The sequence below is a fragment of the Piliocolobus tephrosceles genome, chromosome 9 (genome assembly GCF_002776525.5).
Source record: "Piliocolobus tephrosceles isolate RC106 chromosome 9, ASM277652v3, whole genome shotgun sequence".
Classification (NCBI taxonomy): Eukaryota; Metazoa; Chordata; class Mammalia; order Primates; family Cercopithecidae; genus Piliocolobus; species Piliocolobus tephrosceles.
The window spans coordinates 115,781,677-115,800,360 of record NC_045442.1 but is presented as its reverse complement, the minus strand read 5'-3'; the positions used below and the strand labels follow the sequence as shown (position 1 = coordinate 115,800,360).

Sequence of the window (18,684 nt, the reverse complement as noted above, 5' to 3'; positions counted from 1 at the left end):
CACCAGAGTGGAAAAGTGGTCATTGTACACTCCTCCTTCCTATATTTCTTTGGCTTCCTGGGAAAGCCAGGCCCAGAGCCAGAACAAAATAAAGTGTGATTGAGTTATAGAGTGGTCTTATAGATATCTCAAGTGTGAGAGAGAGACAGAGAGTTAAATGGTGTAATCAAGGAAGTAGGATATTAACTTGACATATGATTATTTTTTTTCCTGCAACTTACACCTAGAAAATGAGCATTGGATAAATGACATACAATACATGGCATTATTTCATATAAAAAGCTGATTACAAACTAAGTTGTTATTTTTACAAAATCTTAAGAAAGGCAGTCCTCAAAACAAACCAATGTCTTCTAGCAGTTTTTAGGTAAAATGTGTCTTTAAAAGAATTCCTAGACTTTCAACTAAAAGTAACCTCAACAGAAAACATCTCTTTTGGCAATCAGATGTCATAGTGCCCTTTTGAAGGTATCCAATAATTAACATGGCCTCTGGCAACTTCAAATGTTAGCAAAATTTATTGGGTTATATTCTGACCCTAGGGCAAGTAATTTAATTTCTGTATATCTCTCTTTCTTCATCTGGAAAATTATGATAAACTCTTTGGTTTGTGTACCACAAATGATTGGAAAACATCTCAAATGCTTTTGGTCAAAGTTAATTTGACTGCATTGTTTTCTAGGAATGACTACAGACAACCCACAGAAATGTTGCTAAATTGCATAGCTCTTTGCATATGTCCTTACTGTGCAATGTTAAATAAGAAGAACAGGGCACAACTTTGCTGGACTGATACCACGAACATTTCTACCTTTATATTGGTTTGTCATTATGCTATGTTCGCTTTTTCTACTTGGTTTGATTAAATCATGACAGACTCCTTTCATCAGAGAGAAGCCCAGAGAGCCTGGGTTTCTATTCCTGTCTTGACAATCTCACCACCCAAAGCTGGAGTTTGCTTTCAGCTTGGCAACAGAGAGTTGAGTTTGTGTTCACAATCCATTGTCCATTGTGAGGTTCTAGGGAAACTTTTATTTATTTATTTATTTTGCATAGAGAACAAACACAGCACAGAAGCTGAACACATTTTCTCTGAAAACTTTTGTTTTTATGGTTATCAATCCACAGGACTGGTCATAAATTCCCTAGGTTCATAGAATTATATGTATTTGAATCTTGACCAGTACTATGGAGATGATATTGTCAAAACCCTTCATTTTATACATGAAAGGAAGACTGTTGTACAGGAAAGTAGAGGGTTAGTTGCAGGTGAGATCTAGAACTCGGATCCTAAGTACCATCTACTCTATTTCTAATATAAAATGCACCTTCGGGGCTCCTAAGCTGCAGTGGTATTTAGTGAAGATGACTTAAATTTCCTGGCATAGTTCTGTAACAAAAAATCAAATAGAAGTCTATGAAGAAACACATAATCTATCAAAACATCATATCAAAATTATTTAAAAAGCATAGATCACAAAACTCAGTTATTTACCCACTGAAGACTACTTCAAATCCAGAGAAACCATGGTAAAGAATGGTTCTCTAAAGATCTCAACTAAATCAGTGTTCATGGTTTTCAAAGAGAATTTTTTAGAAAGAAGGAAGAAAGCAAGCAACACAGAATATATTGAAGTAATTTGCCTAGGTTGAACAGCCTGTGTGGTAATCTTACAACCCTCACTGCATACCCTTCCATCCTAAGATGGAAGCTAGAACATTATCCCAGTGAGACCCTCAGATAGGAAGAAGACTGGGGTACCGTTAATGGTAACAACAAACATGAGAAATGCATTTTGGGAGAAGCAAGGAATTAGGTTTTTTTTAAATTAAATGTTATTTTGAGATAATTGTAGATTCATATGTAGTTGTAAGAAATAATATGGAGAGATTCCATGTACTATTTAGCAGTTTCCCCAATTGTAACAGCTTGCAAAACCAAAATGTGATATTGTATGTAATATCACAACCAGAATATTGTCATTGACATAGTCAAGAACACTTCTATCACCACAAAGACCCCCTTTTACAGGAACATCCACTTCCCTCTGTCCCTATCTCCTCCATATTTCTTGGCAACCACTAATCTGTTCCTTGTTTATATAATTCTGTCATTTCAAGAATGTTATATAATTGGAATCATACAGGATGCAATCTTTTGGTATTGGCTTTTTTGACTCTGCATACTTCCCTAAAGGTCCTTCTGTCGATTGTTCATTCCTGTTTATTGTTGAGTGATATTCTATGGGATGGATGTACCATAATTTGTTTAACTATCAACCCGTCAAAGGACATTTGGGCTGTTTGCAATTTCTGGCCATTATTAACAAAGCTGCTATAAAGATTTATTTATGGATTCTTTTTTGTTTTTTTTAAGGTTTGCAGCCTGAATATCATCTTTCTTAATCTCTTTTTCCTTATGATGCCTTTTTTTTTATTATTATACTTTAAGTTCTAGGGTACATGTGCACAACGTGCAGGTTTGTTACATATGTATACTTGTGCCATGTTGGTGTGCTGCACCCATCAACTTGTCAGCACCCATCAACTCATCATTTACATCAGGTATAACTCCCAATGCCACCCCTCCCCCCTTCCTATTTGTGGATTCTTGTGTGAACTTAAGTTTTCATTTCTCTGGAATAAAGGAATTAGGTTTTCAGTAAGTTGAAGTATATACGCAATCAGGAAATTCAAATCTGAGGATTTGGTAGTGTGTTGTGAATCCTGTTTCAAATCCTTGTTTTCAAACCCTATCATTCCCAAATAGCAAAGACTACCACGCATTGTATGGAACAGTCTTGACCCTACCTGCTGTGGACGGTATCCTATGCAAACCTCAGTTTTTCATGTTTGTGGTCTCTTTTAGTACATACCCATTCAATCTTGATTATTTTACAAAATCTGCAATCTTACTACTCCTCATGAACTCAGTGTATGTGGTGCTGTCTCTTGTGGCCAAGTTTACTTCTCACAGACATGTGCTAAACTGATCCTTTGTACCACGAAATGCATACAGATCTGCTTAAAGATGATGTTATCTAGCTTTGAAAGAAATGGAAAAATTCTCAGTATTTTTTTCCCACTCAAATAAATAAATCCATTTTTGTTTATTTTTTAATTATAAAAAAAGTAGATAACAAACTGCTTAAAATAAAGCATGATAAATTACATCAGAATAAACACCACGGACCAAAAAAAAAAGAAATTTCCGGGAGAGAACATGGAAGATTTTCAAACAGTAGCTGTTTGTTCTTTGATGTATTAAACATTGAAACCAATGTTTTGCTGCATATTTGCAGGAAAGAGTTTTACTATGTAAATGGCTAAAAAGGATTTTAACACAGTCTTAGTGAATAAACTGTGGCCAATTGTTGGACATTAATCTAGCTATTAAAGTAACCACATTCATATGAGAAACCCAACTTTAATGATCTATTTTGATTACTGGCAAAAGTGAATAGAAATTTCCTTCTTTTTTTACTGTAAGTAATGACAGTAATATTGAAAATATTAATCTCATAAAATGGATATTGAGAATAAAGACAGTTATATTCAGCCATTAGTTGTCTTGGATTAAGTTATGTCCTAACAAATAGAAATATTTCCCAATTTTTAAATTTATTTTGGAATTAAGAAACAGTTTCAACTTATTTTTGGCTAGAAAAACTAAGATACACTAAGCCTAAAGAAGGAGACAAAAGTTCATATACATTAATTATAAGCTTTGAAAAGATGTAAAAATAAGATAGTAAAAAATAATACTTGTGTTTTTTTCTCTGATTTTTAAAAATAGCAATTTTCTCATCGAGAAAGATAAGAGAATGAAATTAGAAGTCAACAAAAATAAAACATCTAGATTAGCTCCAAATATCTGTAAATCAAACAAGTCACTTCCAGTGAGTCAACTCATGACTAAGGAAGGAGTCACAAAGAAAACTAGAAAATATTTTAAGCTGAGTTATAACAAAAAACCCAACATATCAACATTTTGGTATGCTGCTAAATTTATACCTCTAAATGCTTATATACAAAAAAAAGTCTCCAGTCAAACATAAAATTTCTGCATAGAAGAACTAGAAATGGGAGAGAAAGTCAAATCCAAAGAAAGCACGAGAAAGGATAACAAGAAAAACTGAAACCAATAAAATAGAAAAAAAGAAGAAGAAATAAAGAAAACAAAGAAAAATTAATAAAACAAAAAAAGGATTCTTTGAAAAGATCACTAAACTCTAGCCAGACTGATCAGAAAATGTTAAAAAAAAAGAAAGAAAAAAGGAGAAGATATAAACTACCCATTTCAATAATGATGGAGAAGACATCACTAGAAATCCTACAGCTATTAAAAGGACAGTGAGAGAATATTATGAACAACATTATGCCAATACATGTAACAACTTAGATGAAATAGACAAATTCCTTTAATGAGAAACTACTATAGCCCATTCAAATAGAAATATGTATTATAAATAACCTTACATCTAAGAATGAAGTTGACTTGTTCAAAACCTTCCTACAAAAAAATCCCCACAAAATCCTCCAGACTCAGAAGTCTTCATTGAATTTTACCAAATATTTGAGGAATAAATAATACCAACTCTACATGAATTACTCCAGAAAATAAAGCAGATAAAGGAATACTCACAAATCATTTTATGGAGCTAGCACTCACCTGATACCCAAATTAGAAAAAGATATCGTGAGAAAGGAAAACTACAGATCAGTACTTCTTACGAACATAAATGTAAAGGTCACTAATAAAATTTTAGCAAGTCGAATCCCAGAATATCTAAAAAGGATAGTCATCAAGACTAAATGTGTTTCTTCTCCAGAATGCAAGTTTGGTTTAAAATTCAAAACCAAAAATTAATCAGTTCACCACTTTAATGGATAAAAAAAGAAAACAATTTAACCATCTTCATATACACAGAAAAAGCATTTGAAAAAACTGAACATACATTCATGTTAAAAATTCTCCAGAAAAGTAGAAATAAGAGAGAACATCCTCAACTTGATCAAGGGTGTCTACAAAATCCCTGCAGCTGGCATCATACTTGATAGTAAAAGGCTGAATGGTGTTCTTGTAAAATAGAACAAGGCAAGGATATCTCTTTTTACCACTTCTATTGATCATGCACTGATTTTCCTAGTCTATGCTATAAGGGAAGAAAAAAAAATGAAAGGCATAACTATGTAACAAATAATTTAACCTTGTCAAAGAAGAGGTCTCGCCTTGGCCCTCAGCTTCTGGGGGGTAATGCCTAAGCTCTTGGAATTGTATGCCTGATAGGAATAGCTTTGCTTGCCTGGGGCCTTGAATCACAATAGATATCCCAACAATATGATTTAGAGTGGGGGTTGTTCATACCAGAAAGACCAACAATGGGATATAAAGTGGAAGCTTTGGTCACATCATATCAATCAACTTGGAGACTGAGATCAATTATATGGGCAGATGATCAATCACATGGGCAGATGATCAATCAATCACGCCTATGTCGTAGAACCCCAGTAAAAACTCTGACCACTGAGGCTTGGGTGAGCTTCCCTGGTAGGGAAGCTTCCATGCATATTGTCACATGTCAATAGCAGAAAAGTAACATCCCTTAACTCCACAGGGGAGAACAATGGAAGCCCTGTGTTTGGTCCTTTTCCAGATTCCACAGTATGTATTTCTTCCCTTGACTGATTTTAATGTCTCTTCTCTCTGTAATAATCTCTGTAAGTGTAATAGCTTTCAATGAGTTCTGTGTACTTCTACTGAATTTTTGACACTGAGGGTGGTTTTGGGAATCACCTGAATTTGCAGTTGGTGTGAAAAATGCAGGTGATCTTGTGTGGGGACTGTCCCCTCTAACTTTATAATTGGATAAACTTTTGAGTATGCAGATGGGGAAATAAGAAAAAAGTCTTTATTCGCAGACAACATAATTTTAAAGAAGATACTAGGAAATATGCAAACAAAAAGCTACTAGAATTTACAAACGAATTTGTCAAAATCTCAGGATACATTCCTATATTTCAAGCCTTATTATTATATAGATTAGAAAGATAGATGTCCATACATACATACATACATACATACAATAGAAGAGAATAGCAAATCCAGAAATAGACTCTCACATATAATAATGGATTTTCAACAAAGGTGCCAAAGTAATTCAGTGGGGGTAAAAATGGTCTTTTCAACAAGGCATTAGGTATTCATGTGTAAAAGTGCGCCAGGTACAGTGGCTCATGCCTGTAATCCTAGCACTTTGGGAGGCTGAGGCAGGAAGATTGTTTGAGGCCAGGAATTCAAGACCAGCTTGGGCAATATAGTGGGAGCTCATCTCCACAAAACTTTTAAACATTAACTTGGCATGGTGGTGCATGCCTGCAGTCCCAGCTGCTTGGAAGGCTGCAGTGGGAGGATCACTTGAACCAGGAGTGGGAGGCTGCAGTGAGCTTTGATTGCGCCACTGCACTCCAGCCTGGGAGATAGAGTGAGACCTTGTCTCAAAAAAAAAAAAAAAAAAAAAAAAAAACCCTGGGCCCTCACCTCACACCAGATACAACAATTAGCTTATAATTATAGCTCCAAGTGTAAAATCTGAAATTATACAACTCCAGAAGAATATACAGGTGAAAATCTTTGTGACTTTGGAACAGCGTTATTTCAAATCAGGACACAAAGAACACAAACCATTAAAAAATTAATCAACTGGATTTCATCAAACTTTTGCTCCTTGAACATCACTATTAAGGAAATATAAACCCAAACTGTATACTGGGAGAAAATAATCACAGGACACATATTTGGTAAATGGCTTTGTATCCAGAATATACAAAGAACTTCTACAACTCGATAATAAGGAGACAGAAAACCCAATAAATGGGTAAAAGATTTGAAGGGACACTTCACCAAAAATGAGATATTGATGGCAAATAAGCACTGAAAAGTTGCCCAATGTAACTAGTCATTAAGTAAATGAAAACTAAAAACTCAGCAGTACACTATAAGCTTACTAGAATGACTAAATACAAACCAACATAAAGCACATGCTGGCAAAAATGGCGCATGACTACAACTCTCATGCATGACTGATGGGAGTGAATAATGGAAACAGTATAGCCTTTTTGGAAAACAGTTGCACAGTTTCCTGTAAAGATACACTTATACAACTCAGTAATTACATTTGTGAGAGCAAATATTCCAACAAAGATCTGCACATGAATACTTATAGCAGCTTTATTCTTTATAGCTCAAACTGGAGACAACTCAAATGTTCACGAACGAGTGAATGGATGAACAATTCACTGGACGTCCATCCATACAATGGAATACTTCTCAGTAGTAAAGAGAAACCATCATAGCAAAGACTTGGAACCAACCGAAATGCCCATCAATGATGGACTGGATAAAGAAAATGTGGCACATATACACCATGGAATACTATGCAGTCATAAAAAAAGGATTTCATGTCTTTTGCAGGGACATGGATGAAGCTGGAAACCATCATTCTTAGCAAACTAACACAGGAACAGAAAACCAAATACCACATGTTCTCACTCCTAAGTGGGAGTTGAACAATGAGAACACATGGACATAGGGAAGGGAACATCACAGAGCAGGGCCTGTCAGAGAGTGGAGGGTTAGGAGAACGTTAGGAGAAATACCTAATGTAGATGACGGGTTGATGAGTGCAGCAAGCCATCATGGCACGTGTATACCTGTGTAACAAACCTGCACATTCTGCACATGTATCCCAGAACTTAAAGTATAATAATAAAAAAAGTATATATATATAAAGAAATTGTCTACTGATACATCCAAGAACATAGATGTTTCTCAAGTGCATTAGGTTAGGTGGAAGAAGGCAGCATCATTCTCAATGACTTACATGACATTATAGATGGAAAAAGGCAAAACTACAGTGAAAGAAAATAGGCCAAGGTTGCCAGAGTCTCGGGGTGGGGAAGGGTTGATTATAAAGTAGTCCAAAAGAACTATGTGGAGTGATGGTACTGTTCTATATTGTATGTTCTTTTGATGTCATAACTTCTTCAATTAGACACCTAAAAAGGACGAATTTTACTTTATGTAATTTATTTTCCAATAAATCTGACTTTTCAAAAACCCCACAAACTCCATAAAATGTTGAAAGATACTGGCAATCTTTGTAACTGATAAAGGATTAGTGCCTAAACTCTAGAATAGAAAAGAATTTCTGTACACTAATGAGAAAAAGTCAACTCTTTTAGTAGAACTATGTGCAAAAAAGGCTGGGTGTGGTGGCTCATGCCTGTAATCCCAGCACTTTGGGAGACCAAGGCAGGTGGATCACCTGAGGTCCAGAGTTCGAGACCAGCCTGGCCAACATGGCGAAACCCCATCTTTACTAAAAATACGTAACACCAAACTCTTTTTGGTATTGTGTACCAGGGGACTGCAAGTTAAAGTAAGGTACCATTTCTTATCCACCATTCTGGCTCAAAAACCTGATCATGTTGAGAGTTAGCTGACAGCGTGAGGAAACGGAAACTTCACCCACTTCTTATGGGAGTGTAATTTGGCATAAGCATTTCGAAAAAGACTTTGGTATTATGTCGTAAAGTTAAACAGAGCCTACTCTCTCATCCTGAATTTCCACTTCTAAGCATATCCTCTGCTGACATTCTTCTCCATGTGACTGGAAGATATGTACAAAAAACAATTGCAAAAAGGTAAATAATAAAAGCCTTGCATTTTCATCAAGAGTAGAATAGATAAATAAATTATGGTATATTTTTGCCAGGCATGGTGGCTCAGGCCTGTAATAATCCTAGCACTTTGGGAGGCTGAGGCGGGCAGATTCACTTGAAGGCAGGAGTTTGAGACCAGCCTGGTCAACATGGTGAAACCCTGTCTCTACTAACAGTACAAAAATTAGCCAAGCATGGTGCATGCCTGTAATCCCAGCTACTGAGGAGGTTGAGGCCCAATAATCACTTGAATCCAGGAGGTGGTGGTTGCAGTGAGCCGAGATCCACCTGGGTGACAGAGTGAGGCCCAGTCTCAAAATAAAGTAAAATAAGATAAACTATGATACAGTTTTACAATGTAACACTCAGGCAGTTAACATAAATGACTTACAGGCATGTGCACTAAAATGAATCTCAATAACATTGGTTTGAATGGAAAAAATCAGAAACATACATAGAATATGATTTTATGTAGATAAGTTTCAAAAAACAATATCCCAGGCAGGATAGATAGCATGATCATTTCAAAGCATGAGCTCTGGAGACAGTTGCCTATATTTACATTCTGGCATTTTCTAGTTTAACCTTCAACTCCTTGGGCCGCAATTATCTCACCTGTACAAGGAGGATACTAGTTCATTTTAAGATGGGCTAACTTGGAGTAGCACCCAGAAAGGAACAGTACATGTTAGACATTGCTATTATTCTCTAATCCGATAGGGGGCGTCCCAGCGGCACCAGGACAGCAGGGCAGGACCCATGGCAGCACTGGCTCTGCTGCAAAAATACCAGCTGTCATCACGGAAGCTTGTAAACCACCGTGGAAAAGGAAGGAAACCAGGATTCTGGAACCCCAGTGACAACTTGGTCCAAAATACCAGTTGACATTTTTAGCCAAATCCGGGATTGTTCTGAAAAACCAGAATCATCATCAGAAAAAAAAAAAAAAAAAAAAAAAAAAATCAACGAAGTCCAACTTCATTCAAGATAAGAACTACACACAACCCATTTCTGATTTCTTTTTCCCCCAGGCATGGATTTTGCAGCTGGTTGTCATTTCCTTGACCCTTTTCCCCCTGTCTCTCAATTGATTGCTTATTGGCACCTTCCTTAAAGAATAGGACCAAAGAAAAAAAATATAAAATATAGATCCAATCGACCCTTGCATCTGAGAGTAAGTCATTTATTAAACTCCAGATGTGGCGTGGTAAGGCTAAAATGTCATTAAGCTAAAATAATTATTGGAGAATTGAGACTTTTTTTCAGGGAATCACATGGTTGTCTATTTTATCTGGCTTCTTATCAACCGGTTTTTATAGTTTGATTACTACACTGTCAATTTGGGGAATAAAGTGATTTCTTTCTTTCTTTCTTTTTTTTTTTTTGAGACGGAGTTTCACTCTTGTCACCTAGGCTGAAGTGCAATGGCACGATCTTGGCTCACTGCAACCTCTGCCTCCCGGGTTCAAGTGATTCTCCTGCCTCAGCCCCCTGCTTAGCTGGGATTACAGGTACCCACAACCACGCTTGGCTAATTTTTGTATTTTTAGGAGAGACGGGGTTTCACGATGTTGGCTAGGCTGGTCTCAAACTCCTGACCTCAGGTGATCTGATCACTTCGGCCTCCCAAAGTGCTGGGATTACAGACATGAGCCACCACACCCGGCATAAAGTGATTTCTTGTTTTGATATTCTTGGAGTTAATTATTATTTAGGGTTTACTCTGCTTTCCAATGGAAAGCTAATAACAATCAGTAGAAAAGAGTGAAAATTAATATCCAAAATGAACTGTGATCTCTAATGCATCAGGAAAATTCCACATCATTTTCACTAGTATTTTATCTTAACCCTACATACAGAAGGCTATATACTATTACAATGCGTTGCTTACTACTTACCCTCTTATTTCCACTTGCGCTACAGCAGTGATGTTGATTTGCAGGCTCACAAAATTGCTGTCTGGATTGTCCTTGTTGGAACTAAAACACAGGGACATGTGATTTAAATCTATCTGCTCAGATGTATTATTACAATATATGATCATAAACATTCCGTATATCACAGGAGCAACACACATTACTAACCTGATCATTCAGGAAACAAGTGTATTCATTCTCCAAAATCGTAACCATTTGTACAGAGAAATGCTAAGATCTTTGAGGATCAATAGTAATGTAACAACTATCTATGAAGAGACACTTTATCTAGAAATACAATAGATATCTAGAGACACTGACACTTCTTTTTTGTTTTGTTTTGTTTTGTTTTGTTTTGAGATGGAGTCTCCCTCTGTTGCCAGACTAGAGTGCAGTGGCTCAGTCTCAGCTCACTGCAACTTCTGACTCCCCAATTCAAGCGATTCTCCTACCTCAGCCTCCCAAGTAGCTGGAACTACAGGCACATGCCACTATGCCCAGTTAATTTTTGTATTTATAGTAGAGATGGGATTTCACCATGTTGGCCAGGATGGTCTCGATCTCTCTACCTCATGATCCGCCCACCTCAGCCTCCCAAAGTGCTGGGATTACAGGCGCGATCCACCATGCCTGGCCAAAACAACACTTTTTAAAACAGCTAAACCAAAAAGGTATTGAACTGAGTTCATTTTGCAACTTCTACCTTGGACAAATTCCTTAACAACTCTGTGCATATCATGTTCATTGCCCATTAAATAGGAAGTGACAGCACAGCCAACTCCTGATTTTCCTTGCTAATAAAGAGAAGAGCTGGCATGAATAATGCAGAGAAACCCATAATCAAAACAGCATTTGTGTTTGGCTCTGGGATGCATCATACCATACATTGGCTTGGCAGCAATTTCATCTTCCTTACGGGTTATTTCTTAAGTTAGTATTAAAATAAGCATATATTCACTGCATACTCACCAGATAACTAGGACAAGGAGTTGGAGGGTATTTTAAAAGACCAGTTTAAATTACACACTTTTCATTACCCACAATGCCCTGAATATAGACCCAAGGAAGTTGGGCAGTTCATAAACAGGCAATTAGGAGATGACATGGATATTTACAAAATGCATTAAGAGTGTCTAGATAGAAGGTGTGTGTTTAACAATACTCCTTTGAACAGTGGCAAAATTATTTTTTAAGTTTGCTGGGGTTTTTTCTCTCCAGCAAGTATAATTAGATATGAAACAACTTTTAAAAATGCATGGGTTTCAAAATGCATGTGCTATGAGGAAAATAAAACATACTTCACAAAGAGTCTCAACCAGTAACTGGGTTTTGAAGGCAGCTTCCATCTGCATTTTATAATCCTAATTATGCTTTTACTGAAGTCACGAAAAACTTAGGCAGCTTTTAGCAAACCGAGACACAGCCACATCATCACTAACAGGTCATGTTTATATTCAGGTGTCGTTAGGTAGAGAAGGCGTACTCTTTTTTTGTCATCAAATCTCACTCTGATTCGATGGACAAGCTCTAGCACCAAGAGGATGGTAATGGGATAGGTTCTGACTAGCTTTTGAAGCTTTCCAAATGTGAAAGCTGGAAAGGATATGATAAAATTCTGCTTTCAAAGCAGGAGGAGGCAGAATTGTTCCCATGATGCTTTTGAAAAGTCCTGGCCGATTGTATATACTGATAAGACAACTTAAACTGCAACCACACATAAAAGATATAAACAGGCAAATGTCAGGCTCATTTCCTGGAATGGAGCATCGCCACTAAACCCGTGACTGAGCTTAAGGGACTTGTTCCAGAGGCTGAACCCCAGTTTCCAGGCCATTTTATTAAGATCACATCTGGGGAGGATCAGTCAACTAAAAAAATGTCTGTATGTGTTTTAAAGGCAGTATTCTGAATTCTAACCACTAAGAAGTAATTAAGTAATTTTACTTATTGTAGACTTTATGGTTCTAAATATATTATGAGTAATTCTTTAGTTTGGAAATTTAAATATAATTGTGCCACAGATTAACCAGACTTTTTTCTATTTCTAGTTCACTACTGCTTGGCAGCTGTGGAAATTAGAATTATGGAAAAACAAAGTTTCATATAAGTTATTGCATAATTCTATTGTATTTTCTTCCCAAGTGGTTTAAATAACACACTTCCCATTACCCACAATACTGTGAATATGTAAATAGACATTGAACATTGAAATCATCCTTGAAAACAAATCTAACACTAGGCTTTTAGAGGCTGTTTTGAAATGCGGCAAGAACAGCAGCAGACTCTAAGTCCAGACCTTCTGGTCGGCTAATCAAAATCATCTTTTGTCACACAGACTTGCCATGACACTTGCTACTGCATACCAGTGGTGTCAGTAAAATCTCCTGGTAAGAAAGGAACCAGTCTTGATAAATAACTTGGATGCTTCCTTGACCTCTTTCCTGAAAGGAAAGCTCCCTCACTAATACCACTGCTATATCCAAACATGCCATCCATCACCGCCATGGAAGCTGAATTACTTAAACTGTTGTTGCTGGTTCTACACAAGGAATGATGAATTTCCTCTCTACAACTGCACCCTATGTTATATACTATGGATAGACTTGTTTTTCATGTTATTACTCGGATGCTATTTTCTTTTTCCTTACTATTTCCTATTTCCTATATTCTAACATCCCCTCTATGCTTTCTGCGGTCTTTGGAATGTCAGCAAAGATAACACAGTATTCATCTCACCATTACTAAGGAAGCAACTCTGAGATGGTTACCAAGACCTGTTTGTATGTGGCAACTGCAATCTGAGACCTGTTGGACACAGGGAGGAAAATGTTTATGTCATGTAGAGTGAGGGCATGGAGAGATCGCTTAATGCAAATATTTGGTAACAGGAAATACTTTAAGTTTATTAACATATAAAGCCCATTTCTCTCTTGACTTCTATTTGTGGAAAAGGGATTCATTAAATGCAGGTCATGGCAGTCAATATATGCCTGTAAGAGTTTAGACTTCAGAACATTTGGTTTAATTTATTTTTGGTTTAAACACATTTAAACCAAATGCAAAACCATCCATCTACATCCTTATTTACAGCTTTGGAGTCAGCCAGCAAACCATGCAGATAAATGCTCAGCTCTCAAATACCCTAGTAACTGAATTTTTACAGTGTGTTACTCAAACACTGTATTCTTTTTTTTTTTTTTTTTTTAAGATGGGGTCTCACTCTTATCACCCAGGCTGGAGTGCAGTGGCGCAATCTTGACTCACTGCAACCTCCGCCTCTTGGGTTCGAGTGATTCCCCAGCCTCAGCCTCCAGAGAAGCTGGGAATACAGGCTGGCCCCTGTACTTTTATTAGAGAAAAGGTTTCACCATGTTGGCTAGGCTGGTCTCGAACTCCTGACCTCAAGTGATCCACCTGCCTTGGACTCCCAAAATGCTGGGATTACAGGCGTGATCCACCATGCCCGGCCTCAAACACTGTATTCTTGCTTTTATACCTATAATGTATGTTTTGGGAATTTAATGCTATAGGTATATTTCAATTCTTTCTGCATTTCTGCATTTTTATATTTTTTTAGGGTAATGTTAAAATAGTCATGAGTAGAAATGGAATGTAATAAGTCATGACCCTTTGTTTTAGATGAAGGGGAATGTTAAGAATGTGGCCATTTCTATTTTACAGCTAATTCGGCACTTCATTACTGAATTCATTATTTAAATGATGATCTACAGGATGGACTTGGGGAAGGCCTCTAGAACACTACCTAGTGTCTTTTGCTTCTTAGATGAACTACTAATTGCATCCATTCTCTTTTGTAACTTCAACCAAGAGTGAGGAGGAAATATCAATGAATTTGCTTTGTACCAGACTTCCTTTCTATACAAAGGTTGTGTATTTTATCAGAGATGTATCTTTCCCCAGGTGACACAAAGCTTCATGTCAGTGGAGGATCAATGGCACAGACAATGATGGAGAGGAATAGAAACTTCAGGTTACTGTCTGGAGGGATGGTGGTACTTTGCCAAGACATGTTGTCTGTTTTTTGTTTCTGTTTTTGTTGTATTTTTCTTAAGATACTTAGCAATATCAACAGAAGATTTCCAAAGTAAAAATATTTAGGGCTTCCTAAACCTTTAATATATTTTTATAGATACAAAGAAATGATTTAACATGCTTTTGGTAAAATGAAGGAATATTATGGAAGAGTTCATTCCATCTGTATCCCATCACTAAATTTTATCCAGATTTAAAAAACCTAAAATTCAGCAGAAAATGTCTAAGTTAAATTCAAGAAAGATTTCATTAAGGTCAGAAATGAACACCTAAGGTAAGTTGAGAAAACCTTCCTCCCTAGAAATCTATCACAGAGTTTGGGGTGGGAGAGTAATTTGTGACATGCGTTGTGGATTTTAAAAATCTGCTACATTCTTACAGACTTTATATATTTTTTAAAAATCTTAAGCCTTTTGCTGAAGGAGTTATTTAAAAAGTAATCCATTGCATGGAGTCATTCTAAAAGTTGTCACACTCTAATGATACTTCTTGCAAGATATTAAGATAAACGTAGAAATTAACCATCTTGCACACTAGTGTTTGAGACTCAAATTGTGGATACTGACTTCATATTCATTTAATAGAGCAAGGGTTCAACATGCCAGGCACGGTATAAATAAATACAGAAGGCTTGCATGTCCTGTTTATATCAGTGTTTTTCAAACTTTTAAAGCTGCAGACCACAAAAAATATTTACATCTCACTAGACATCTTACTACACATATTTATACTTATTGAAAGGAACATTTCATAAGCTGTACTAGTATATACTATACTATCTTATATTATATTGTATGTTACTTTCCATTCAATTTCCTTTTAATATGGGTCTAGAGCCATTCAACTGATTCCATCGCCCAGTTAAAGGGTTTAAGTTCACAGCTGGAAGCCCCAGTCCAAATGCCACACTCCTTTCTTCAGGTCTTCTTTTTCACAAAATATTATTTTCAGCCACGAAGGAGCAAACAGAATAGGTGGTAAGAAGGTGAAGTCACAGGTGAATTCTCAAACAGTGTCAGCCTTAGAAAAGAGAGGCAGCTACCTATATGGCTTGGCTTATCATTGCTTGAGAAGGGTTTGCCCTCAAAATAGAGTATCTCACCTGCATCCTGCCACAGTGCTCACAGGTAAGCCATCAGAGATTCATTCATTCTTGGAAACTGAAGAGACTTCAGGATTGCCAATGCAAAATCTATGCTTTTTTTGCACAGATTTTGTTCTCAGGGACTAGCTGATGCCCAGCTGAGAGCATGGAGTTAGAGTGGGGAAAGACATGCGCTTTGGAATGAGGAAAACGGGAAGTAAAGCAGGTGGGAGGGTGCCCAGGACAAAATTTTGCTATCTCATAACTTGGTCTGTATAATTTAATCTCTTTTTCAAAACCCCTAAAATGTTGAAATTACTGAAATAATTGAGGAAAACAAAGAATAAATGGGCTGTGAAAGTCTGGGTTCTAATTTCAGATGAGCTTTTAAGGCCAAGGACCTTGACAGGTGGCATCATTTCACTGTGGATCTCTTTTCTGTTGAGTGCTGTCAATAACAAAGGCAGGTAAAGGTCTAACCTTCTGATTTGGAGATTGAAGTTAATGCTCATGTTTGTTTTCTCGAGACGTGGAACTGCAAATCGGAGGCCCAGGGAATACTAAAAAATAAAATAAAATCACACAGGACACAAAGTTATTACATGAGAGTAGCTTGTACACAACATCAAAATATTTTGTAAGTCATTCCTGCAAAACCCCACCCTGGATCACTGTAACTCTCTCCTTTGTTCTGCTTCTAACCCAGGTGGCTGAGAGTCGAGAGAAGTCATGCAATGAACTGCAGGCCCCAGAAGATTCAGGTTACAGTACAGATTGGTTGTCTTTCTCCATTTAGTTGTGTATTGCCTCTTCTCCTGCCACCTTTTTGTGTGTTAAATTGAAAATAATCCAAATACATGAGCACTTATTGATTGATTGATTGATTGATTGATTGACTGAGACAGGGTCTCGCTCCATCACCCAGGCTGGAGTGCAGTAGTGCGAGCATGGCTCACTGCAGCCTCAACTTCTGGGCTCGAGTGATCCTCCTTTCTCAGCCTCCCAAGTAGCAAGGGCCACAGGTGCACACCACCACACCTGGTTAACTTTTTTGTTATTTGTAGAGACAGAGTCTAGTCTGGTCTTGAACTCCTGATTTCACACAGTCCTCCTGCCTTGGCCTCCCAAAGTGCTGGGATTACAAGCATGAACCATCACACCTGGCCAGAAATTGACTTAGAAAACTATGATGCTTCTATTTGACGGACATTTATGTAGTCATTGAAATTATAGCTGTGAAGTCAACGCAACAATATGGAAAATGCTTCTAATGTAATAACGATCAACAATGAATGAAGGTTACAATGTTTATGTGCAATGCTCCTCAGCTATGGTTTTAAAAGTCTACAAATCACAAAATTCTTCTACAGTACAGGAGCGTGGATGTATTATAGGAAAATGTTTCAGAATAATATGTTCTAGTTGAGGTTACAGTTATATGGATTATTTTTTCCTTTTAAATTTTTCCAAATTTTTAAAACTGCTTTTATTATTTTCATAACCTTTAAATAGATAAAAACATGGGGAAAATAAATTCAATGGTGATATAAATAAGGAAGTAAAAACAATAGTTAACACATCTGTAATATTGTGTTACGTACTCTTCCAAGCACTGTACTATGCCTTACACACATGATCTCATGTAATCCCCAAAAGCACTCTGGGGTAGGGGCTGTTGTTGCTGACATTATACAATTGAGCAGCAACCTGAGGATTGGAGAGATGAAGTACCTTGCTCCAGGTGCAGTGCAAATAAACCACAGAGCTAGAATTTAAATCCCTGCAAGCTAACTTTCAAATCTGTTGTCACGGCCACTATGGTATCAGAATCAAACCATTAACAAAAACCCACATTCATGTGAATCACTAATAATATGAACTAATAATAAATCATCTCTTTTGTCATAAATCAGCAGCACCAGTTCACCAGCCTTTGCCGAATGTGCTTCAAATCACGTACCGTCCTAAGGGCTTTACATCTGTCATATCATTCATTGCTCCAAACACTCCTATAGGTAGGTGTTTTCTCATTTCAGTGTGACTTGCTCAAAATATCACAGCTGATAAAAGGTATAGCCCGTATTTAAACCCAGTTGTGTCTTAATTATAAGGCATTATGCCCCAGCAAGGATTATTTAATTAAATTAAATTAATTAATTAATTTTTTTGAGACAGAGTCTTGCTCTGTCACCCAGGTTGGAGTGCAGTGGCATGATCTCAGCTTACTGCAACCTCCACTTCCCGGGTTCAAGTGATTCTCCTGCCTCATCCTCCTGAGTAGCTGGGATTATAGGTGCACCACCACGCCCAGCTATTTTTTGTATTTTTAGTAGAGACGGGGTTTCATCATGTTGGCCAGGCTGGTCTCATACTCCTGACCTCGTGATCCACCCGCCTTGGCCTCCCCAAGTGTTGCGATTACAGGAATGAGCCAACGCACCTGGCCAGATGAATTTTTTAATAATTCCAAAGGAGCAATTTTCTATTAGCCTCTTCTTTCTTTTTCAGAAGACTTTTAGCTTTTACTTGCCTTTTCTACTTGAAGAACTCCTAAATCACGCCTCAAAGCTCGGGACAGGAGATATCTCCTGCAATACATTCTCTGATTCTATGGGCTGGACCAGGCAAAATTGTTCTCCTTTTAATTCTCTGTCTCCTTTTTTACCACTCTTCCACCACTCAACTTATGACACTGCTAATTTTGAGTTTCTTATTGAGTGAAGGTTGTATGTTTTTATCTTTATATTGCCAGACTCTAGCTTAGAACCTGGCTTATAGAAGCAGTGCAATAAAATTTGCCAAAAGAGGCCGGGCACAAGGGTGGCTAACTCCTGTAATCCCAGCACTTTGGGAGGCAAAGGTGGGCGGATCACAAGGTCAGGAGTTCAAGACCAGCCCGGCCAACAT

At 37.2% G+C, this 18,684-nt stretch overlaps 1 protein-coding gene across 2 annotated transcripts in view; it reads right to left on the bottom strand.

Moving 5' to 3' along the window:
* The window catches only part of ITGA8 (integrin subunit alpha 8), a 203,687-nt gene that overhangs the window by 58,694 nt on the left and 126,309 nt on the right, over positions 1-18,684 (bottom strand). For both annotated transcript variants that reach the window (XM_023223234.1, XM_023223233.2), the window contains 2 exons: positions 16,258-16,337; positions 10,623-10,703 (listed from right to left, as the gene is read on the bottom strand). In XM_023223234.1, coding sequence (XP_023079002.1) covers positions 10,623-10,703; positions 16,258-16,337 — 161 coding nt within the window. The remainder of the gene's footprint in view (positions 1-10,622; positions 10,704-16,257; positions 16,338-18,684) is intronic.